At 31.8% G+C, this 24700-nt stretch overlaps 2 protein-coding genes across 2 annotated transcripts; one reads left to right on the top strand and one right to left on the bottom strand.

Moving 5' to 3' along the window:
• Positions 1-1073: 1073 nt before the first annotated feature.
• Positions 1074-19488, top strand: LOC106051831 (CDK5 regulatory subunit-associated protein 3-like). Its single transcript, XM_056004727.1, has 14 exons — positions 1074-1203; positions 5613-5754; positions 6436-6579; positions 9212-9312; positions 9412-9460; positions 10679-10767; positions 11097-11186; positions 11592-11728; positions 12394-12548; positions 12663-12793; positions 13443-13622; positions 14437-14633; positions 14825-14996; positions 15961-19488. Exons 2-14 carry the CDS (start codon positions 5697-5699, stop codon positions 16030-16032), a joined length of 1575 nt encoding a protein of 524 aa, XP_055860702.1. The 5' UTR covers positions 1074-1203; positions 5613-5696; the 3' UTR covers positions 16033-19488.
• Positions 19489-20246: 758 nt separating this feature from the next.
• Positions 20247-24620, bottom strand: LOC129921741 (amphiphysin-like). Its single transcript, XM_056004347.1, has 5 exons — positions 24615-24620; positions 24250-24446; positions 22540-22678; positions 22126-22227; positions 20247-20330 (listed from the first exon to the last, which is right to left on the bottom strand). The coding sequence occupies exons 1-5, from the start codon at positions 24618-24620 to the stop codon at positions 20247-20249; spliced, it is 528 nt and encodes a 175-aa protein (XP_055860322.1).
• Positions 24621-24700: the final 80 nt, after the last annotated feature.

The raw sequence follows: 24700 nt of genomic DNA, 5'->3' as shown, positions 1-24700 counted from the left end.
ATGGGTAGTCACAATTACGGAACAGGATTTTAAAAGAAGTCACAATTGCGGAACACGGTAAAAATGTCGGAACAAAGCCTATATTTTATTACTCTAATACTTGAACTCCTTATCCTTTACATTAATTTTATTTTATTAAAGCTTAAGACAACATATTGTCACTTTTAGATTCTCTACCTCTTCTTTAATTTTATTTGACGTCACACTACCCTGATTTTCCTTACAAGTTTTTTTTTTCCCACTATTCTTTTATTCTTTTTTGTTATATTAATATTATATATATATATATGGTATTATGATTTGTCTTCTTTTTGCTGGACGTAATATGGTAATCATAAATTATATATTATATGTAATATTATTCTCTAAATGTTTTTAAATTTATGTATACTAATACAAACTCATATTTAAATTCCGATATCTAAATCAGTATGTACAAATTAAGCTAAATGATAGTAAATGCGCAGGTCAAATAAATAACATCTTTAGTGTTCCACAATTGTGACTATCTTTAAAAAGGTAAAAACAGGATAAACACCTCCTAATTTTTTTTAAATTGAATTCCTGGTAGATAGCTATGAAATGAAGTTTTTCCTCATCCATTTATAAACCGAAAAATATGTGTATCATGCAGGTGAGTCGTCATTATCATTTTTAAAAAGCCACGGCCTATGCGGTTCTCCTAGGCTGGTACGTGAAAAATAATGGACGATTCCACACCTGTCAACTTTAACCTGGAGTCAAAATTAATTTTCTGCAGTTAAAGGAAAACCCTTATATTGGAAATGTAGAGAAATGGACCATGCGCAGTACCGTTACAGTAGTTTAGCAGAAAATTTCAAAATAAAGTAGATTTTAACTAATTTCGACGAGCTGTTCCGCAAACATGCCTGCTCCGCAATAGTGACTCTACTATATATATATATATATACATATAACATTAAAAAATCTAGATGTACTCTTGATATTAGATCTAGAGTCTACATCTAATGAGAAGATCATAAATTTCTCCTCTCGAAGACAGGACTTTACTGACTTTATATACTCTGTATACGTTTAACTAGAATATGTTTCCAACTTAGTTTATATACATGTTAATAGATCAGCATTTAAAAAAACACTATCTATTAGAGCTAATTTACGAAACGAAATAAAAATCTAATTTTCTTTTCTAACTTTATTTAGATTTATTTGACACATATGGTAAAATAACTTTTTTTTTCATATAGATATATAGATCTAGTTCTAGTGTCTATCCTAGATATAAAATAGATCTACGATCTATATCTAGAATAGACCCATGAAGGTTGTTTTATTATACTTTTAATTACTCTTTGTAATAGATTCAAAAAAGAATAATGAAAATAAATGATTCTGAATAAAGTAGTATACTAGTATTCTATGATGAATGATATATATAGTAGATTCTTATATTAGGCACACCGTATTCGGGAACTATGGTAGATTCTTATAACTGAACACCGACTTTCGGGAACTAGGTCAATTTTTTATTTTATTTTTTTATTTGGTGAAGGTTTAACTTACAAAAAAACTGAAAGCAGATTCTTATTCTGCAACTAAAGGACTATAAAAATAGCTGTGTTCATTTGTATTACCACCCAGCCCATAGTCAAGATTTTATTTTAAAATAAATTAGGTCACTTCATGCTCCTATTTTGAACGCAGTTTTTGGGCTTTCTCCTTTAGTTGAACAGTGAGCACCGGTGTTGAACACCACTATGTAATTGCTAATAAATTATATCGGTGTTACTTAAAAATTATTTAGATTGTAGTAAAAGAAGTAGATTCAATTTTGCAATATGTATTTATAGTCTATTTCCTCATATACTCTCTCTATTTCTCTCTTTATATATATATATATCGTGTATAGTTTATTTATTTAAATACCTATATAATCTATGTGTAGAAACAGACAGAAATAAATTTATATAGATTATAGAGCTATAAATTAATTATTTTAATTTAATAAACATGATATTTTCTACTAGGCTACTTGTATTTTCTCTGTCTTTCTTTTAACTTCCATCCAAGGACCCTCTTCTTGTTTTCATAATTTGGATGTTCGTTTTGTGACACCTTAACATCCCCTCCCTCCCATAGATGCTTATAATTCTTTTCATGACTCTCTCTCCCTTCCCTCCACTGCCTGTTGGATAGTTTGTGACACTACTCGCTGAGTGTATACCTCTCCTTACCGCCAGCTTATCTTGCGTGATCACATGCAGTGGGCATGGTCTCTGGCTTCAAATTAGCAGCCCACACTTTTTCTTTCATTCATAAGTTATATATTCTAGATATCTCTATCTAGGTCATGTTTATACATTGAAAAAATCATAGATTTATTAATCCCAATAATATTTCTTAATACGATTTTGCTGTGTTCAAAAAGGAGAATGAGCTGAATTCATTATTATTTGTTTGGACACCCCCTTTTTTAATTTTATTTAACAGCTAACGGTATAAATGTGATTGGAATGTCTTTCTAAAGATGTTTGGAAGCTTATTTTGATATGCCCATCAGCCTACGATCAAACAGGCTCATGATATAGCCTTCATCCCTTATATGGGTATGAATTGCCGGGGGAGGTTAAAACAACAGCTTAACATACATGGTTACCGAGAATCTAAATAACTGCCATCTGCTTTGGAAAAACGGAACAAAATTACCAGAACTTATCTAAAATTGGACATGCTCAGTCCCGAATCGTCGATTTTAGCTCCAAACATAAAAACGAATGAATTACAAACAAAAAAAAGCGACCCGTTTAGAAAGGAGAATCCGATGGGGTGTTCAAACTATAAGAGCCTCCTCTAGGTCAAATTTTTATTTTATTTTTTTATTTGGTGACGGTTTAACTTACAAAAAAAATGAAAGCAGATTCTTATTCTGCAACTAAAGGACTATAAAAATAGCTGTGTTTCTTTAAATTACCACCCATAGTCAAGATTTTATTTTAAAATAAATCAGGTCACTTCATGCTCCTATAATAAACGCAGTTTTTGTGCTTTCTCCTTCAGCACACATCGAGCACCGTTAAGAAACACCACTATGTTATTGCTAATAAATTATATCTGTGTTAATTAAAAATTATTTAGATTGTATTAAAAGAAATAGATTCACTTCTGCAATATGTATTTATAGTATATTGCCTCTCTCTCTCTCTCTCTCTAGATATATATATATATATATGCCTACCTATATAATCTATGTGTAGAAACAGAAATAAATCTATATAATTATAGATCTATTAATTAATTATTATAATTTAACAAACATGATATTTTCAACTAGGCTACATGTATTCTCTGTCTCTTTCTTTAAATTCCCATCCAAGGACCCTCTTCTTTTCATAATTTGGATGTTCGTTTTTTTTACATCCCCTCCCTCCCATAGATGCTTATAATTCTTTTCAAGACTCTCTCCCCCTTCCCTCCACTGCCTGTATGATAGGTTGTGACACTACATGCCTAGTGTATACCTCTCCTCACCACCAGCGCTCGCCTGGCGTGATCACCTGCAGTGGGCATGGTCTCTGGCTTCAAATTAGCAGCCCGCACTTTTTCTTTCATTCATAAATTATATATTCTAGATTTCTCGATCTAGGTCACATTTATTTATTGAAAAAAATCATAGATTTATTAATCCCAATAATATTTCTTATTACGATTTTGCCTTGTGCACTATAGGAGAATGTGTTTAATTCATTATTATTCATTGAAACACCTCCTTTTTTAATTTTATTTAACAGCTAACAGTATGAATGTGATTGGAATGTCTTTCTAAAGATGTTTGGAAGCTTATTTTGATAGATCCACCAGCCTACGATCAAACAGGCTCATAATATAGCCTTCATCCCTTATATGGGTATGAATTGCCGGGGGAGGTTTAAACAATAGCTTTACATACTTGGTTACCGAGAATCTAAAAAACTGCCATCTGCTTTGGAAAAGCGGAACAAAAATACAGGAACTTATCTAAAATTGGACATGCACTGTCCCGAAACATCGTTTTTAGCTCCAAACATAAAAACAAATGAATTATAAACAAAAAAAGCGACGTGTTTCTTAAAGGAGATTTTGATGAGCTGTGCCTAATATAAGAAGCTACTATATATTATATATAGTATAGTAGTTTATTTATTTCGGACATTACATGAATTCGGACATTCGCTGTTTTTTGTGGTCATTAAATAATTATTTTAATATGTATTATAAAACTAGCGCGCTGTATAATGTGCTTGTCCATTTTCCAATGATTCTAACCCAATTTCCTTCTATTTAAATTTAGCTGTCTTTTTATGTAAGAAAAACGAATTTTAAATTTGTTAGTCAGGTTGTTGTTTTTTCCTATGTTACCCGGATGACTTTACCTCTTCCTAGAGTAAAGACTATATTTTTTGATTGGCTAAGTCTATACTAATGAGCCTGGCAATATTTATTCTGTTTTTGGAGCTACTTTATTTGATTCATAAGCCAAGTTTTCTAATTCCATACCAAAAAAAAATTAATACGGTGTCCGAATTAAAGTACGATTTTGTTACCAAAATTTATTTCGGACAGCCAGTTATATATATTATATTATATTATATTTGTTCGTTTGTTGTTGTTTTTTTCAATAGAGAATAAATGGGCAAATGTTTGGAGTGAGCTTGGTACATTGAATGAAGTTAAATGCTTAGATCTAGACCTACTAGATAGATCTAGATTTATATAGAGAGAATATAGAGGATTCAGTTAGGCAAGAATGGCTATCGTAACCTGTAGGGGCCTACTGTACTACAAAAGATCATCTGTATTAGAAATTTATTAAATTAATAAACAAAAAAAACACAAACATTCAACACACATCTAATCATGCAAACCCCAAACATTCAACACACATAAAATAAACAAACATAAAATAAGTCTAAAAGTCGGTGCAGAAATCACTATTCCAGTGACCTAATTTTGGTAGAATAAGTGTGTTCATATTTTAATTTTTTGTGTTCGTATTTATGCATAGTTTGAAAACATCGTAATGATTTCATGTGAGGGGCTATGCCTGGGGATCTTAAAATTTAGTTAATGTTAATATAGAATTAAAATCTGAGTTTATTGATGCCTAAATATAGAGACTGTCTATTCTATATTAATAATTTATTATATATATATATATATTGTAATTATTATATATATATAAATATAAGTATTAATAATAATGATTTATTTTATATTAAATATAATCTATCTTACTAGATCTATCTATTCTAGTACCCTGGCCTAGTAGTATTATTTATTAAATTATAATTTAAATTTACTTAATAAAAGTTAATAAAAGACTTATTGTTATTCTCGAGATTATATGGTAGATATAGATGATTAGATCTGAATCTGATGTCTACAGACTCTAACTCTAATGACTCTAGGCACTCTAGCACTTTTATTTTTTTTTTATTTATTATTTTAGATTTATAATAATATATAATATTAATATATATATATCAATATATATATATGTATCATTGTCATTCAGACTTTGTTAAAAAAAAAAAATCTAGATTGACTAGATCTACTATATTTAAATTTACTACCAATTTTTTTTTTTTTTTCAGGTTGTTTTGTGAATGAAAATTTCTTTTATTTTGTCAATAACAAAGAACTTTATAGATTACTAATTTGTGCGCAGCGGCAATAATATGACACAGCAATCTCTTGAGACTCTTCCCATTGACATTCATTATAACAAATTGCTAGGTAATTATATGTCATCATTTTTAGCATCATTCACTCTCCACTAAATGAAGACGTTTAATTTTTGTTTGATTCAAATACATTCCTTTAAGTTGAAAAAAAAACATTCTTCCTTTGAATGTTTGTGAAGTAAATTCTATTTCATCATAAGCCAGGAACTTGTTTATAATGACAATTGAAAACTATTATTCATCACCACATTTAACATATTTATAGCCTAAATTATAATTTTTTTTAAACAAATCTTTTCTTAATGAAAGAACTCTGTACTTACAGCTGTATCTCTCAACAATATAGAAGTTATTTCCTATATTTGATACCAAACAAAATAATTATACCAGTAATTTATTAACTAATTTGTTAATTTTTGATTGATTGATGTTTTGTTAGATACAATAAATAATTGTTTAAAATTTCAACTTGATCCATGAATGTGTGTGGGAGAAATAATGTGAACAATTATATGAAAGTTTATAATATACCAGTGGTTAATTGTATATTTGGTAAATTTATTTTCCTTCATATCTTGTCTATACCAATGAATATTTGTGCAAAGTTTCAACTTGATCCCAGAATGGATGTGGGAGAAATAAAGTGTACAAACTTTTTACCAGACAAACACACAGAATACCAGTAAGCTTTGTAAAAATTTCATAAAAATAATGTCTTTTCTCATTTATTTAGATTGGCTTGTAAATCGTCGACATTGCACTCAACAATGCCAGGCTATCCTAACAGCTATCAGAGACAAAATTAATAAAGCCAAGGAAGCTACCACTCAAGAAGCTATCAAGAAGAATGATATTGAAGATCTTTTGGCCAATCCAAGTTTGTTTATTTTTAAAAGAATCATTTTCTGTACTTCTACTCATTTTGGTCTAAATGGGTAGACGCATATATATGTTGTTGTTTTTTTTGTTTTTAATTGGGGGGAGGGGGGGGGATGTAAAAATGCACTTCTTCTTCTTCTAGCCAGCTTTATTGCTGCTGAGCTGTGAGCTCTTTTGCAGACTGTGCCAAGGAAAAAAAGTGTGCTGTTTTCTTGAGTTGTTCAGCACTGCCGTACAGGGTGTTGGTTATGTTGGGCTGTAGTGGAAGTAGGGTCTGCCTAAGGTGGATTAGGAAGGGGCATTCAAAGAAGATATGGTTTATGGTTTCAAAGGGGTGGGCGCAGTGTCTGCAAAGGGGTTGTTGTGTGGAGTTTATTTTGTTCAGGTGGTAATTTAATAGTAGTGTGTGTCCTGTTCTTAGTTGGAAGATTGTAGATTGTTCTTTGCAGGGGAGGAAGTTAATACTGTCCAGTTTGTTAGGCGTAGTCATTTCTTTGTACATGGCTCTGCCTGTGTTTCCTGATGCCCATTGGTTGAGCCACTCCTCTTTGTGATTGTTGACTAACATTGACCTTAGGGTGAGGTAGTTAACAGGTCTATCTGGTTGTTCCATAGATGAACCTGCCTTTGATAGCTTATCTGCCTTTTCATTTCCCATGATGCCAATGTGTCCAGGGATCCACTATAGTGTGATATTGATATTTAATTTTGATATCATCTGATGGATTATCACAATGAGTGTTGTCAACTCTCTTGGGCTGTTTGAGGTGCTGCTGTTAAGTGCTTGCAGAGTAGATTGGGAGTCTGTAAAGACAACAATATCTGATGGTGGTTGCACTCCTTCATATAATTTGTTTTCCTCTGTCTGTAGTGCTATGGTAATTGCCTCAATTTCGCCTTGGAAGTTTGATCAGTAATCGCCACAGGGTGCGCTTATCTCAAAGTGTTTATATTTAGGGAAGACCAGGAAGGCACCAAGACCAGCATTGATTTGAAAGCCGATCCATCTGTATAAATATGGATAGCTGTTTTTTGATAGCTTTCAATTGTTTCAAGCGTACCTACTTTGAGCTCCAGTGGATTAGATTCTTTTGTTAAGGGGTTATTTAGTAAATGTGTTTTGATGGTTGGTTGTTTGTAGTTTAGTCCGGGTGTAATGTTTGAAAACCTGGTAATTTTTTCTCTGTTATTGGGTAGGTGGTGTTTTAGGGCTAGTTCGTCAGTAAGTTGGATCAGAGTCCTTTGCTTTTTTTTGGTTGTTTTTCCTATTTCTCTGTGTTAGTAATTTATTTGGATGATCCTCCTCCAACCCTCTGTATCTCTCAATAGCTTCTAATGCTGCTCTGTTGCGCCTTAACTTAAGAGGTTCAATATTGGAGTCTATTTCACAGGCTGCTGTGGGAGTAGTTCTCATACCTCCACTAATTAGCCGCAAGGCTTGGTTTTGGATTGTATCTAATGATGATTGATAGGTTTTGTTAGCAGCTACTTGTATGGAGAGACAGTTATCCATTACAGATCTGACATATCCAGTGTATAACTGTCTTAAGGTTTTCTTTTCAGCTCCCCAGGATGTTCCTGCTAGGTGTTTTATTGTGTTTAATCTTTGTGATGCCTTTTCTTTTAAATCTGCCATAAAGTGTTTTAGAGACAGTCTTTGGTCTAGTTTTACACCAAGATATGTTGGATTTTCTGCTTTATTTATTGGCTGAGAGTCTATTTTTAGGATGTACTTTCTTTTTGCTGTTTTGTTGCTGTGGCTAAAGATTGAATAAACTGACCTTTCTTTGTTTATTTCTATCTTCCATAATTTTGAATATGTGGAGATAGTTGTGAGGGCTGTATTTAGTTTGGATCTAGTGAGCACTGGATATTTCTCTGTAGTCCAAATTAAAAGGTCGTCTGCATAAAGTGCCTTATTGACCGAAATGAGGTCCGGGAGGTCATTCATGAAGATTAGAAAGAGAGTGCAGCTAAGGGCTGAACCTTGTGGTAGTCCTTCTTCCAAACTTTTTTTACTAGAGATGGCACCTTCGAATCGGGATTGGATGGTTCTGTTTTTTAAGAATGCCCTGATCCAGCTATACATTTTTCCATGGATGCCCATTTTTTTCATCTTCAAAAATAGACCTTTTCTCCACACTTAAATTGTTGTAACTTTATTACTTGTTAAATAATTGATAAATTATTTTCTATTGCAGGTATTGAAAAATACATATAGGAAACCACGCTGGAACAAAGTAAAAACACAAGACATTTGGGCCATGAACAAATGAAAAAGACTATTAACACAAAATAGGCTTTTTTAATTGCCTGATATTGTTAGCTAATCAGGCAGAAAAGAAATGAACTCTGTTGGTGTAAAAGGGGCAGGAAATCATGAAAAGGCCGTGTCACACCCATTAATCTTAGTCTCTTGGTACAAATGTCTTGTATTTTTGTTTTGTTCCTGTATTGTTTCATAAATGTCTTGTATTTTTGTTTTGTTCCAGTATTGTTTCATAAATGTCTATTATATTAGTCTATATGATGTTCAATAATTAGATTTATTATTTTTCTTTACCCTTGCACTTTATTTGTTTACATTTATTGGTATAGAATTTTTTTCTTGTTGCAAATGAATGTTACAGACTTGAATTATTTTCAAATCAAACAACTATTTGAACTCCTGAAATCTACTGAGATTGGTGCAACAAATTTCCTTGGCCAGTATACTTCCCCAGCAATGAAGGTATGTTACATTTAGGTGAAACTGTTTGAAATCTTCTGAACTTAGTTCTTCAGCTATTTTTTAAGTCTTAGTTCAATGCTTGTTTTGTTTTCTTTACAGATGTGGGCTGAAATTCTCAAGTTATATGAAAAAGATGGAACATATCTTGGTACAATTACAAATATTACTAATTACTATTCTAATTTACTTAAGAGAAGCAAGTAAAAAAAGATTATGATAAAAAAAAAAAAAATATTGTTTTTATTTTGATTGTTCATTGATAATGAAATTTATAAATAATACAAATATAGTTGCAAATTCGAATTAAAGAAATGTATTAAAAACGAGAATATAAGATGAACCATAGTCATTGTACAACTGAAGGAGGCCAACTAAGGAACTTAAAAAAAACATAATCTCATCTGTCTTGTGTTGTTTTTTTTTTTATCTTGTTTTTCAAACTGCATTTTTAGTGGCCCCACTATGGAAAGAGTTCTTACTGGGTTTTTTTGTCTTGTATAGATTTGAATAACTGAAAGTAAAAAGAGAAAAGTTTCCCTTTCAGACTTGTGATCTATGGGCAGAGGATATAAAGGTCATTTGTTTCTGTGGCTCGTGGTTAACGAAAGTGTCATGTGACAAGCACAACCACCAACCGCCACCTTTACTTTTCCCCAACTAATGTTAGTTACCCATTTGAGCTGGGTGAACTCGGAGGCACTCTAAAGATCCCATTTAAGTTGTTGTTTAAAATGAGATCACTGTTGTGATTTAGCTGCATGCATAAAAGTGACGCAGACTTTTTTTTTTGTCTTCTCCCTAAATATTATTTCATTTTCATAAAGTGTCTTTATTTTAATTAAGCATTCCCAGACAGATATAGTCTCATCCCATCTGGAATACCTTTAGATACTCGAGAAATATAAGTTGGCTAGAGTTATATCTCCAATTAAATATACTTAATCTCCATCAAAGTTCAAAGGCTAACCTCAAGTTTGGTAGAAAAATGGATGGATATCAATTTCTCTTATTACCACTTATTTTGAAAAATAATAGTGAATAAATTTGTTTTATTAAATTACTTTGAGTTTTGAAATCCTGCATCAGAAACATTTTTTTTTAATTTAAGTTTTGAAAAAAAAATAATTAGGACAGCATTTCATCAAAATTAATATCAAACAGAAAGGGGAGTTGTCTATTTAATTTTAGATAATATTTTTTTTAAATGGCTGCTATTTCTGTGGTTTTTAAAATACTGTATCTGCAATGTTTTGGAGTAAAAAAAAAAATTGAATTAGCTACTCCCTATAAGATTTTACTGATCTTGATCTTATTTTTATGCGAAAAAAAAAGCAAAGACTAAATTTCCTTTTCTTTTCTAATTCAGTGGAAATAGCTCAACTTATCGTTCGCAATGTCAACTATGAAGTACCTGCCATAAAGAAACAGATCAACAAATGTCAACAAACTCAAAAGGTGATTGGATATTTATTTTTCATGTATTTTTGTTTCCTTTCTATTCTATTATTCCCTTTCAAGAAAGTAAATGAATAAACACTTTAAGCCTATACATGAATGAGTCCAAAACTGATTGATAATATTTATTTGTATATTTCATGTATCATTTGATTTAATTGTGAAGCAATCTCAAACAAAGCTTTTTATTATTTTTTTTTTGTTTACTGTTTTTATTCATCACTTTGTATCAGTAAAAAGTTTCTGAAATCTTTGTGGATAATGTGTGGTTGGTGTGTTTTTGAAAAGAAAATGTGTTCCTCCTTTTATTACTTTGTTTCCTTTGTAAGGAATGTATGAGAAAAGAAAAAGAATATGCTGCTAACTCTGCTGATTTACACAAGCAATATGTAGCTGCCTGCAAACAACTAGGAATTGAGGTATGTTTTTTTTTTTGTTTTTTTTATTTTGAAGCAGTTAAATTTTTTCAAAATTGTATAATAAATGACTAACTCTAATTATTTCTAGACTTTTAACAAATCTAATGCAAAAAGCAAAAGTATACTTTTTTTCTGTTTTCTTGTTTGTAATTGAAATGTCCAAAGTTGATAAAGAGTTATAAGATAATTAAATATCTTTACTTTTACCTTTTACTTCTTTTATATGTGATGTTTTATTGTGATATATATTGATTAGCCACACCAGATTCTGCCCCGTCTCAAGATTAAGCCAAAACCAGTGACTCACTTGGGCGCATCCATTGCCTTTCGAGACAAAAGGAGCCATATAAAAAAAAAAAAATAAATAAAAAATATATATATATACACAATTCTGTCCCTCCATAGGGTAAGAAAATCAAAACAGAAATGTCTGAACTTGTGAAAGATCTTCCCTCTGAACTGAACAAGTTTGCTGAGTCAGCCAAAACTCTGAATGATGCTGTCACTTTTTATGATAAGTTTACGGATTTTATTTCAAACAAGTAAGATAACTCATTCTTCATTCTTTGAGCAATAACATTTTATTAGCTAAATGTTCAAATTTATATCAACTGTTACCTGTGACCTGGGGGGGGGGGGGGGGGGTAAAGCGCTTTGCTTCTGACATGAGAGGTCCCAGGTTTGAATCTTGGTGAAGACTGGAATTTCAAATTCCAGGATTTTTAGTGCACCCAACTCTTATGGGTAGCTGACATTAGTTGGGAAAATTAAAGGCGGTTTGTCATTGTTCTGGTCATGACCTTAATATCATCTGCCCTATAGATCACAAGGTCTGAATTACTTGTGACATAGCCAATGACTAGGTTCAAAGTAGAAATCTAAATGTGCTTTGAGGTCTTTCCCTCCATGTCTGACTCATATCAATGAAATTCATTCTTTCTTTTATTTAATGAGCATTTATAGGACATCCTTTTTTTTTTTTATCCTTTAGAATCCATTGTAAAGAATTAAGAAAACTAGGGTGTATTTCAATTAATCTTTTGAACTGTGTAATGCCAAATTGGTTTACTGTAAGGACAATATTGTCCTAGTCTATGTATAGAACATTTTGTGTGTGCCCTTGTTTTCTGAAAAGTTTTGTCTTTTAAATAGAATTTTGATTCTTGTATTTCCTTAATGACTGATATTTTCAAATGTTATTTTGCAGTCAAATCAGCAGTGAAAACTTGAAGCTACTTAAGTATGTTCTTAGTAAAGGTAACACTACAACCTACGAATGGAGGACAGGGAAGAAGCCAAATAAAATTGTACATCAAGATATATTGATAGACTTGACCGATGAATCTGAAAATACCAAAGATGGTAAAGTAATTTAAATTTGTTTTTAAATACTATTTTTTCCACAAATCTATTTTAAAGATATAACAGTGATATTTTCTTCGAAGTGACTCATTCATAAAATGATTTTCCTTCTAGCCAGTGATGCTATTATAGACTGGGGTGCAACAGAACCTGCTGACACCATTAACTTTGATGTGAGTGGTATTGATTTTAACCTAGGGGACATAACAGTGGAAAGTGGAGGAGTCTTAGCTGTTGATGGAGATGTAAGTAATGGATGAAATAGTTAGAACTTGTTAAAAAAACAAAAACTTGTTTTTATTTTCTTATGTATCATTATTAGTGTAGTTGTGTGGTATGTGCTCTTGACTATTGTCTCAATGGTCGTGGGTTTGAATTTTGCCCACCGCCATCCCCAGGTATTCTGCTTAAGGTCTGGTCTAGTATGTAGGAATATCTTAGACATGTACCACATTACAACACATAAATAAAAATTTAATTATTTACCTTTACAGCTGAAGCTTCCATTTGTATTTATGTTTTCCTAGTGTTTTGTTGAGAGATATACTGTTCAATTAGAGCCTGTGTTTGTCTAATTAAAAACCCTAGCATCTGTTCCTGTTGGCTCTTTTAAGATTTGAAAAATGTTGTAGAAGGTCTGATTGGATCATGTGACAATTGACCTCTGGATGGCAACCACCACAGATGAAATAATATTTTTTGACCGGGGGAGGGGGGGGTGTACTTGTTGGTCCTGAGTTTGTTTACCTGGAACTGTGCTACTGCTAGGTGTAGTTGTTAAGTCTGAAGGTCAGTGATTTGTGTCTGTCTATTTTCTTGATGTATTTCATTCACCAGTTTTCTCTCATTCAAATGTTTAACTGTCATTATATATATATCAGTGTTTTTGTTCAGATTGTATTGGAGAATCCAGACATTGATGCCATAGACTGGGGAGCAGTTGGAGATGTATCCACAACAGAGTCAAGTTCCAACATTCCTTCCACGGAGTCTGACATTGCCACTGGGAAAGATGCACTAAGTGTGATTGATAACCCAGAAACCAGAAACACCTTTATTGATGATTTACTAGAGGTTAGTTTGAAATAATAATAATAATAATAATCTTTATTATCCGTAAGGAAATTTGTCTTACAATTTGTGCATTACACCAAACAAAAACATTATAACTATAAGAAACCATAAGAAAATGGACTCACTTAGGAATTGATGTGAACATTACAACTCTCCAGAACATAACATGTGAAACTAAGCCATCTACCTTTGTTGAAAACTTTTTTTTTGTTGTTTTTGTTTTCTTTTGTTTTTTTGAGGGGTTAAGGGGTTTGCTTTTGTTTTTAAGACCCCCCCCCCCCCTTCCGCATCACCTCCCAAAATTCTCTCACTCATCAACTATTAACTGTTATTTATAGAGATAGGACAATGTCTTCCCCTGAATCAACCTGTGTATGCCACAGTCCTGAATAGCTTTGCCAAGCGATGAAGACAAATATCCTGTGGTTTCAATTCTTGTAGAATGGCTTTGTAGTCACTAATTTAATCCCCTTTAATATATGCTTGTGTTAACTAACTATATGATACAAAAGTATTTGTAAGATTAAAAGGGCATGAGAGACACCTATATTGAGCCTTACTTTGACTTTGTGACTGTGTTCTCTTAGCATTAAATGGGAGAACAGCAACAAGTAACAATTTACTGATTAGTGTACAGACTAAATACTGTAAAGTGCTGTTAGCTTTAATAACTGGTCAGTTGAAAGGCTTAAATGAAAAAAAAAAAATTTTTTTATGAATTTAATAATTATTTCTGTCATAATTTTCTGACATACAGTAATTGTTAAAAAAAATAAATATATATAACTACTTGCTATTCTATTTATTGTAACAGTTGAAAGCTTTTTTGACTCAGCGTTTACATGAGTTAACACATTACAAAGGTGATGGAAGTCATATGGCGTCTGCTCCTAGTGACATTCACATGAATGTTAACAAGGTTACAGAAATGCTTTCTAAGGTGAAGGACATAATTGATAAGTTAACCTCTGTCCAACTTCAACACCTTCTGTTAATAAGAGATTCCCCCAGGTTTGTGATGGACATTTTGTTTTGTTTGTATTTTGAGATATTACACTTAGATGTTTAGAAGTTAGGCAGTGAATCAGGCTTATTATTCAAGTATGCGTTACAGTTAGCCATTTCAAATGTATCTGTGTGTTTCTAATCACAGTCTTCAATGAACTCCAGAAAGTGTTTAGTTTTGTGTTTGCACTCCATAGATATGTGGACCGTTTAAAAGATTCCCTGAAACATAAACTAACGCTGGCTGACAAAATGATGCTGAGTGAAAAGGAGATGGTGGCTACCAGAAATGAAGCCATCCAGGAAGAGAAAGAACTTGAGCCCCAGCTAGACCAGTTGAAGAAGCAAACAAAGCTACTCAAGAAACAAGTGAGTCATTGGGCTGTTTCATTTCCTGTTAATGTCATTGGGCTGTTTCATTTCATTGCTCTCTAGACTCTAGTAAGACTAACAATCAAGCAGCATGTTGAAGCTTCTTTCAGTGTTTCAACATTCCAGTGGGATGTTGACCTTGTTGAGCTCAGTCTCCAGTTCCATATGAAAACTTACTGGAAGTCCTTTTTTTTTGTTTCACTGAGTTTCTCCCAGCCACTGTGTTAAGGTTGAGAAACTACATATATTCTAAAGGAATTAACCAGCTATAACTGCAATGTTAATTAAATTTTTTTTTTTTTTTTTTTTTACAAAATCTCAGTTAAGGGAAACTACAATTTATTTTTTTGTCAAATTTGAGATATTGACATATTTAAAAAGTTGTAATAGTGAACATTCTACATTTTTTTTTTAATTAAATGCTTAGAAATTATTTTTTTTTATAAATTAGACATCAATTTCTTCAAATCTCAGGAAAAAAAACAACAACATGATTTTGAGATTTTTTAATTTTTGTTTATGCTGGTGCGTATGTCTCTTCCCTTAATAATACTGAAATCATATCTTAATCTAGCTGCACATCATTCTTACAATTTTCTTCCTTTTTTTTTTTTTGTTTTCATTTCCATTCCAAAGATATAAAGTTATCTTTCTAGATCTAGATTATAATTTTGCTAGTGCCAAAGTTAAGTAGTATCTGCATTTAGTTGAAATTATTTTTTAAAAAGACATTGTCTTAAAACCTAAAATCTAGCATTATAATGTATTTCCTATTTTCTTTTTACTGTATTGTGGGTTTAAGCGAATGTATTTAATGCCTCCTTTATTGCTGCATAGTACTTTTAGAACTTCATTTTCATACATCTGATTTCGACATTAAATGTGCTTAAGCTATGACTACATGAAAAACAAAAGTTTGAATGGCTAAAATAAAACTTAAAATATTCTACTTTATCCACAGCTAGAAAATGAAATTTCTAAAAAGTACAATGATAGGAAAGTCAACATCATTGGTGAGATCAATACATTGTGAGAGACTGCTACATTCATTTGCATCAGTTGGATAGGCAAGGGCAGGATCAAAGGCAGAATACATTTATGAAAAAAAAAATTTTTCATTCAATTTTCTCAACAGAAATTTAAAAAAAAAAATCATTATTTGTAATCATGTTCAACATCAGCACTATTACTGTGTACAGTAATATCTAGATGTTTGATTGTCAACTTTTTGACAAATGTCATGCAGATGCATTATTTGTATCTTTTTTTTTTCACCTTAGCATATATCTCTGTGATTTGTTTCTTGCAATGTTATCATTGTATAATTAATATTATATTATTTACTTGTTTATTGGGGATCAAGGGGACCTTTACAATTATGGAAGATGATAAAAACAAATAAACATTTACAATTTAATAAGAGTTTATGTTAAATTAATGTTTATTTTTTTAAAAAGTCAAACATACATTCAATATTTTACAAAAACAATTCCAAAGGTCACAAGTTTTGGTATATACAGCTTGAATAAACATCCCTGTTTCAGTTAGAGACCATAAACACAAGACATTTCTAGTAAACTAAGTTCGTAACAGACAACATTTCTAGTAGACTGACAATTACTAGGCCTACTACAGTGGAAACAACATTTATTCCATAAGAATATACAAATATTGAGAATCCTGTGTATTATTCTAAATATTGATATTAATTAATATAAAAAGATCATTCGACTTGGACTAAATGGAAAAAAATATAATACAGTAAAAATTAAATTTATAAAAATTAATTAAGAACAATAGACTAAAATATTAATATTTTAATGAATCTATTACATATTAAGGATAGTCTCAGACATAAAATGTGAGTTCAAAGTAATAAAGAGACAGTACTTTTGAAGCTTCATTACAAACCTGGATACCTGGCATAATAGGAGGACAAAAAGAAAAATAGAAGAAAATTCAACATGTTCCAATGAAGTCTTGTTGTTAGCACTAGAACCAAGAGAATAAACACTTGGAGCAATACATAATGTTAGGAATGTTGCACAGTTAGCAAATAAATAAATGCACACAAAAGTGCTTCCATCTCGAGGGTAAATAATTATGCAGTTAGTAAAAAGTAAATTTAAAATAAAATACTTCAATAGCCTATGCACTGACTCATAAATGACAAAAGTTTCTAATTTGTTCTTTACAAGTAATATTTTCAAACATGTTTTTCTATTGACATTCTTATGACCCAACTTTTATAACAGCACATTTACAAACAAATATTACAATTCTAAGACCCCTGAAAAGAAAATTGATGACAACTTTAAACTAGTGTGTCTAAACAAGAGTTACAAAAAACAAATAAAAAAAATTTACTATAAATAAATATGTTGAAGTAAAATCCAGCAGCTAAGAACTCAACTGGCTAATGTTGTTTCTTGTGGTAAAGTACTTTACATAGACTTTGAAATTATTAAGTTTTGTAGAAACATTTTGTTAAAAAACATTGCTTAAAGCCAATCACAGAAATAATATAAATAGCAACATTGTGCAATTAAGTACCATACTATGTATCAAAGGCAGTATCAATCTTTTTTTTTTTTTCATAATTTTTATAAAAAAAAAACTGTACCCACTTTATAATTCAACAGGATTGTAGCATGATGAACATTACTTCTATATCATTAATTTGACGAAAATAAACAGCTTATAAGTATTTCATATTGAATGTAGCTTTCAAGTTTAATCTCATAAACCTTGTAACTCAATCCAGAAGATTGAATAATGTTGCGAACTTGAAAAAGTACAAAGCTTGCTGTTTAGCTTCTTTCGAGTTCCCCATTTCAATTCTTAACTGCGACCAGAAATATTATTTCAAGACCCCTGGCAGCCAGAGATTTTATTTTAAGATGGTACAAAATGCTCTATCAGCCACTTCATCTGACATGGACCCAGTGCTTACCAATAAAGATTTGGCCATTTAATATAATGGCAATGCCTTCAATTCTAAAGATGAAGGATGAGTGCAGTGTTTCAAATGGCTATGCAAACCCATTTGTGACCTGCATATTTTTCCAAATCTGATGCAAACAAAGCCTTTATTTGACAGGGGTCTATTTTTCTTTACATCTTCTGCACCTGTCCTCTACAAGGGCTTTCCTCTGGGTCTCAAATGCATAATGCCTTTGTGAAAGCTCTCCAGTAGTGGATTAATCTAGTCACTGGTACAGGCACACATGTAACAAAACCATTTTTATAGGCCGCAGCTGTGATGCTCCAATCAAGACTGATAAGACATACCATCACAGATGAAGTTTACTTTGTCTGCATAACTGACTACAAATAACAAAATGTACATGTATATGTGACTATACATCTAATCAATCCAATGTGATAAGATTTGATGTCTGAGCACATAAAGACTAAGAAACAACAATGGAATGGATGTGGAAGAGGAAAGAACATTATCAACACTGACAATGAAATAATGTTTTATTAAACTATATAATAGCAGGAAGAATAAAGTAGATATTGTAATAATGCCAAGTAATAAATCTGTGTAGAAATACAAAAGTTATTATGTAACAAGGCACAGCCACTGATAAATTTTGACATCACACAGGAGCAATGCAATGATTCTATATATTCAAAGAAGATTTAAATGATTATAGGATGGACAAGGCAAGTCTTTGACCTTTTTATTCCAGGAATGTTTTCCCAGATATGAAAAGGTAGCATGGTACATTTAGTGAAATAAATATTTTTATACAAGTCAAGCAATCAAATAATATATTGCAAGTTAAGTGTACGCACATTTTTGTTAAACTTAGTAATAATGAGGAGAAAAAAAAAATTCATTGCTTAAAAACATTTTAATTTAACACAAGAATTATACAATTTAAGGCAGAATTCTATACTTAAAGCAAATGTCCCTAGCCTATGCAATGTAGAAATTTTTTTAACAGTTATTGTTGCTGCATGTTCATGTTAACTGTACAAAGTAAAAGTACCCCCTTTCAGACCTTGTGATCTATGTAGGCAGATGATGTAAAGCTCATCTGTTTCTATGAAAAATGGTTGTTACTGATGTCATGTAGCTAGAACAATGACCGACACCTTTACTTCCCCTATGTATATCAGATACCTACAAGAGTTAACTCCAGAGCGCCCTAAAAATCCTGAAGTTCCAAATGCCAGACTGAGATTAGAAGTCAAGAGGCCTCAGTTTGGAAGTCAAGCACTTTACCAAGCTGCCACTAAAATCCACATTGACTGGACTGTCAGTAAAATTGTGTTAACAAGTGGAAAAAAAAAGCTTAAATGCATTACATGTTTATATAATACTGTACATATTTAATTTTGTAATATAGTATGACCTTTGCTTTATGATGACAACCTCTTAAAATAGAATTAGTTTTAACTAAAACCAACGTTCCTAATTTCAAGTAGTTCAGAGCCATGCAGACATTCTACAGCAATTGTTGTAACAAATAGCACTCACTCTTTTCTTTCATAATTTTGTTTAGTACTATTTATAAGGATACCTGACCAACTCAAGTTCACTCTAACTCCAAGAAGCTGTCTTTGTGCCACACTTTGCACTAGGACCTATACCTCAATAATGTCACTGATGTCAATAAACAAGGACAGATAATTGTGACAACAGTTGTCAAATGAACATGAAAAGAATATTTTAAAATAGAATAAAAATATATACTAATATTTCAAATAATAATGAAGTACATTTTAAAAAATCAAAAGTAAATTTTAAAAAAATATAAGCAAAATATCATTTTAAAAAAATCAACTAGAAAACAAAACAAACAAATGCGTGAACAGGAGACAAGTGTTTTCATTCTATGCTACGTGACAGGATGAAATTAAAAAAAAAAAATGTTGTTTCAGACCGAAAAAAAAAGGCATTTTGTACAGTCAGTGAAGAAAAAACAACAGAAAAATACTATATATTTAATGAAAAGATATTTCTGTCTCTAGATTGTCATACAAAAACAAAATAAAATACTTCCATGAGCTTGTGTGCATAGTTTAGTTAGCATTTTAAGTGTTCAGACTGCTGTCCAGTAGTACAGTTGGGCACACTGTGGTGTATGTATATACAGTAACATCTCCAGCAGTCCAAGACAACAAAATGTCAGCAGAACTGTGACTCTAGCAGTAATGTGACCTCTTGAACTCAACTCTTGAATGAACTATTGATGAGGTAAAGCTTGTCTTACTCCAAATGTTTGTTGTCTGCTAAGACAATTTCTGGGTAAAGTTTTCTGGGAAAACTCCTTTCATATTATCAGACTGCTTTATTCCCATCTGCCATCCATCATCCTAGTGTAAATGGAAAAAAAATTATAAGGAATAAGGAAAGTTATTTTTAATACTCAAAGTCAACTCTCAGAGTAATTCAGATTTAGTTTAAATGATAGCATATTATTCTAGGGCAAGGAAAAAATCATCAAAGTAAAGGAGGGAAAAGATGCAGAGATCAAACCCACTGCCTCATATAATGAACATTAAAACCCACTGCCTCATATAGTGAACATTCTAGCCCACTGCTTCATGTAGCGAACATTTAAACCCACTGTCTCATATAATGAGCATTCAAACATGCAAACCCACTGCCTTAAATAATGAACATTCATATCTTGGAATCTGATGGAACCCAGCATGTAAGGGTTCATTATGCAATGTTTGAGAGCCAGATAGCATTGTGACACTGGCTGGATATGACTTCACACTGTAGTTTGTGCATCACTATGACTAATCTTACTAGCACTTAGCTCACTTGAGCATTCAATAAGTAGATTCATGTGTCCTTTACATATATAGTAGAGTCACTATTGCGGAACAGTTTGCTGCTACTTTTAGTTTTAAATTTTTTGCTCCGTAATGGTTAGACATATGGAAAAACTAAAAGTATCTAGACATTGCCCATCCATTTTCAGATAAAAATAGACGCTTTGTTTAGTTTTTCAACACATAATTAAATTTTACATTCAAATCGACTGAGATATGGTCAGTCACAATTACGGAACAAGATTTTTTAAGAAGTCACAATTGCGGAACACTGTTAAAGCTTAAGACAACACATTGTCACTTTTTTATTCTTTATCTTTTCTTTAATTTAATTGACGTCACACTACCCTGATTTTCCTTACAAGGTTTTATTTTTCATTCTAATTTTTTTGTTATATTAATATTAAATATAAGATATTATTTGATATTATGATTTGTCCTCTTTTTGCTGGACGTCTGATAATCATAAATTATATATTAATATTATTCTCTAAATGTTTTTAAATTTATATTACTCATAAACTCATATTTAAACTCCAATAATCTAAATCACTATGTAAATGCGCAGGTCAAATAAATAACATCTATAGTGTTCCACAATTGTGACTATCTTTAAAAAGGTAAAAACTGGGTAAACATCTCCCAATTTTTTTTTTATTGAATTCCTGATAGTTAGCTATGAAATGAAGTGTTTTCACATTCATTTATAAACCGAAAATTAGGTGTATCATGCAGGTGATGGGTCATTATCACTTTTAAAAAGCCTTAAGCCCTGACCCTTGCGGTTCTCCTGGTACGTGAAAAATAATGGACGATTCCACACCTGTCAACTTTAACCTGGAGTCAAAATTAATTTTCTGCTGTAAAAGGAAAACCCTTATATTGGAAGTGTAGAAAAATTGACCATGCGCAGTATCGTTACAGTAGTTTAGCAGAAAATTACAAAATAAAGTAGATTTTAACTAATTTCGATGAGCTGTTCTGCAAACATGCCTGTTCTGCAATAGTGACTCTACTATATATTAGTCAATAAATTTTTGTTTCATTTCTCAGCCAAAGATTAGGTCAAGAGAAGATGGCTGTCTGGTAGTGTGGTATCAGCTCTGGACTGTCATTCGATGGTCTTGATAATCCCAGTTCAAAACACAAAGGTAAGAAAAATGTCCTCATGGATAATAAAAATTATTATTATTAAACAAAATAAATTGATTTTAAAAAGACTGATAAAGCCATTTCTTTATTTTCGATTCCAGAACAGTATTTATAAATTCAATTTATTTTTTGTTAACATATTGCTTTAAGTGATTCAACCCATAATTCCAATTACCTGCTCATCTGGATTCTCAAATTTTATGACATAAATAATCTCTCCAGCCTCAAAACTTAATTCATCAACATCTTCCCCAACGTACTTGTGAGTTGCTCTCACCTGTAAACATCAGGAAAAAAATTTTACAAAGAAAAGTAAAATAATGAATGGATTATTCTGTTTAACAAGTTATAAGCTTTCCTCATTTCTCTGTACTTTATCAAATGTATTCATTTTTTTTTTACATTCTTATACTTCTAACAGTTGTAACCCTTGAAACAGTGGTGTTGGGAGCATGACTGAAACTTGTGACATGACTTTTCTTCCCCAGAAACACATATATTGGCAAAGGTATGTCTCTTAACTATATATGCATTTTAAGTAATTTTTAACACTACAAGCAATTTCCTTCACATAACACACACAACTGACCATATAGAGTGTATTGGGTGGCTCCTTGTCATTCTTATTTTGATGGTCCATACTATCACTGCTATCACTGTCATCATTGACAGCTTGCTTTTTTCCTCTGGGCAGTGGATCAATGGGTACTTCATACACATTCAAGTCTCTGCAATTAAATAATTAGCAGTATAAAACAAATGATTAGCAGTATAAGACAAATGCCAGGACTGGATAACCTTCAACTTCAACAATATATTCTCCACTTAGTAACTGGTATTTATGATTAAGAATGGATTCCTTTAATTTCATGATTAGTCTTCAAATGCTGATTTCCATGGAATGACATTGCCAGAGGTGGATAAGCTCCCCTACTTGTTAATTTTTTACATGTTTCAGATATTCCTTCAGAGTTTATCTACTTCCTAGTCCAAACTTCCTGCAAGGAAATGGAGCAGCAGGGCAGGGTATGAACCCTTGACTATCAAGACAGCTGAATAACAGTCCAGCACATACTGTGTGATCAGGCAGCCATACTTATTAATAAATTCTTTAATGACTGTGCCTCTAAATGCATATGACAGTCCCATCTGGTTTATAACCCAAGCATTGAGACCTGCTGTCACTTTTGATGCCTCCTTCTTTTTTTTTTAAGTAGATGGAAAGGTGGAAATTCAAAAAAGTTTTTATATGCATTGGTTAACAAACAAACAAAATCATATGGTTGTATGTCATGACTTGAAAATGGTATTTGAAGAGAGAACTCTGATAACACCATGGAGTGTTTATACTAAACAAAGTCTGGACCTATGAATGATCTTTGAGGTAGTTCAAATTTCCAAACCAAGCATGTTAAGACAGATCCATCTACATAGACATTGAGCTGTATTTGGTCAGGCAGGACAGTACCAAAGTTACCAACTATCAGAATTTTGTAGTCTAGTATGTCATGTTGACAACCTTAGCATTGAAAACGGATAGATTAATGGCACTGAGAATTGTAAATTCAATCTTTTACTACCCTGAAAAATGATGCATCAGAGCTACAACAATTCAAATTTCTAGACTAAAATGATTTCAGGTGGCAAGACTGCATCATTTAAACACAATACACATTAATCTATAATCTTCATGGCTTCTTAAGGTCCAGGTATTGGGTCAAAACTACACATCTTTATATGGTTTGAAAAGAATAATTTTAACCCTTAAAGTGCTGAGCAAAATGGAATTACAATTCTGATATTTAGAGGCTAAACTGCCACACATGTTTTAAGGGTTAAATAATTTCTGTAAAGCCAAAAAGTATCCTTGCTATTTACTGTAATCTGTGGCATTTTACATCTCAATAGAGGATCTTTTCCCTATGCAACTTCTGATGTGACTGAAGAGGCCCATTCTTAATGCATATCCAATACTACTGATCAATAATGCTGCTGTCACTTTGCAAGGAAGCTGCCCCAAGTCCGGGCATGAGGTAAGCAACCTCACCATTTGAAAAATGACAATGTTACAAAAACCACAACAGGAAAAGACCTTGGTCATTGTGATTCCTCTCAAGAAGAGCTCATGATGCACACCAGTGACCAAGAAGCACAGATGCAAGGATGTCCAAGGGTGTAGTGCTGTTGCCGCCCTATGCTTAAGTGGATTAGATCAAGTTAGTTAAGTCACCCTCTTATCACCTATGGGTTAAATGTTATGATATGAACAAAGATAACTATATTCTAAATATATCTTTACTTTTTCTCATCATCATCACTTTCATTGTCATCATTGTTATCACTGTTGTCATCATTATTGTCACTGTCATCGCTGTCTTCCACTTTCTTTGCTGTATTCTGTGCTGTCAACAGAGTTCTAGGAGCTGATACAGGTCTCTCTGTTACAGGGGGATCACTCTTGTGACCATTTAGCTGAGAAGTGGAGTCCCTCTTGACCTAAAGAGAACCAAAACATATTTGTCACATTCTGTTATGAAAAAAAGGCATTTTCAATTAAATTATAGCAAAGATTTTATCAATATAAAAGTAGTTTCTGTGTTAGTTTCCTATCAAAATGCTAAGAAATTATTTAAATTACTTTTCAATTAAAATTAAAATGTTTACACCCATATCACACCCTTTAATTAATAATTAGTTCCAAATGAATTTATTACCTTATTACTTGGTTAAATGTTTCATATATGCAAATG

Source organism: Biomphalaria glabrata, chromosome 11, assembly GCF_947242115.1.
Source record: "Biomphalaria glabrata chromosome 11, xgBioGlab47.1, whole genome shotgun sequence".
Classification (NCBI taxonomy): Eukaryota; Metazoa; Mollusca; class Gastropoda; family Planorbidae; genus Biomphalaria; species Biomphalaria glabrata.
The sequence above is the reverse complement of the archived record's forward strand: the minus strand, read 5'-3'. Positions and strand labels throughout refer to the sequence as shown.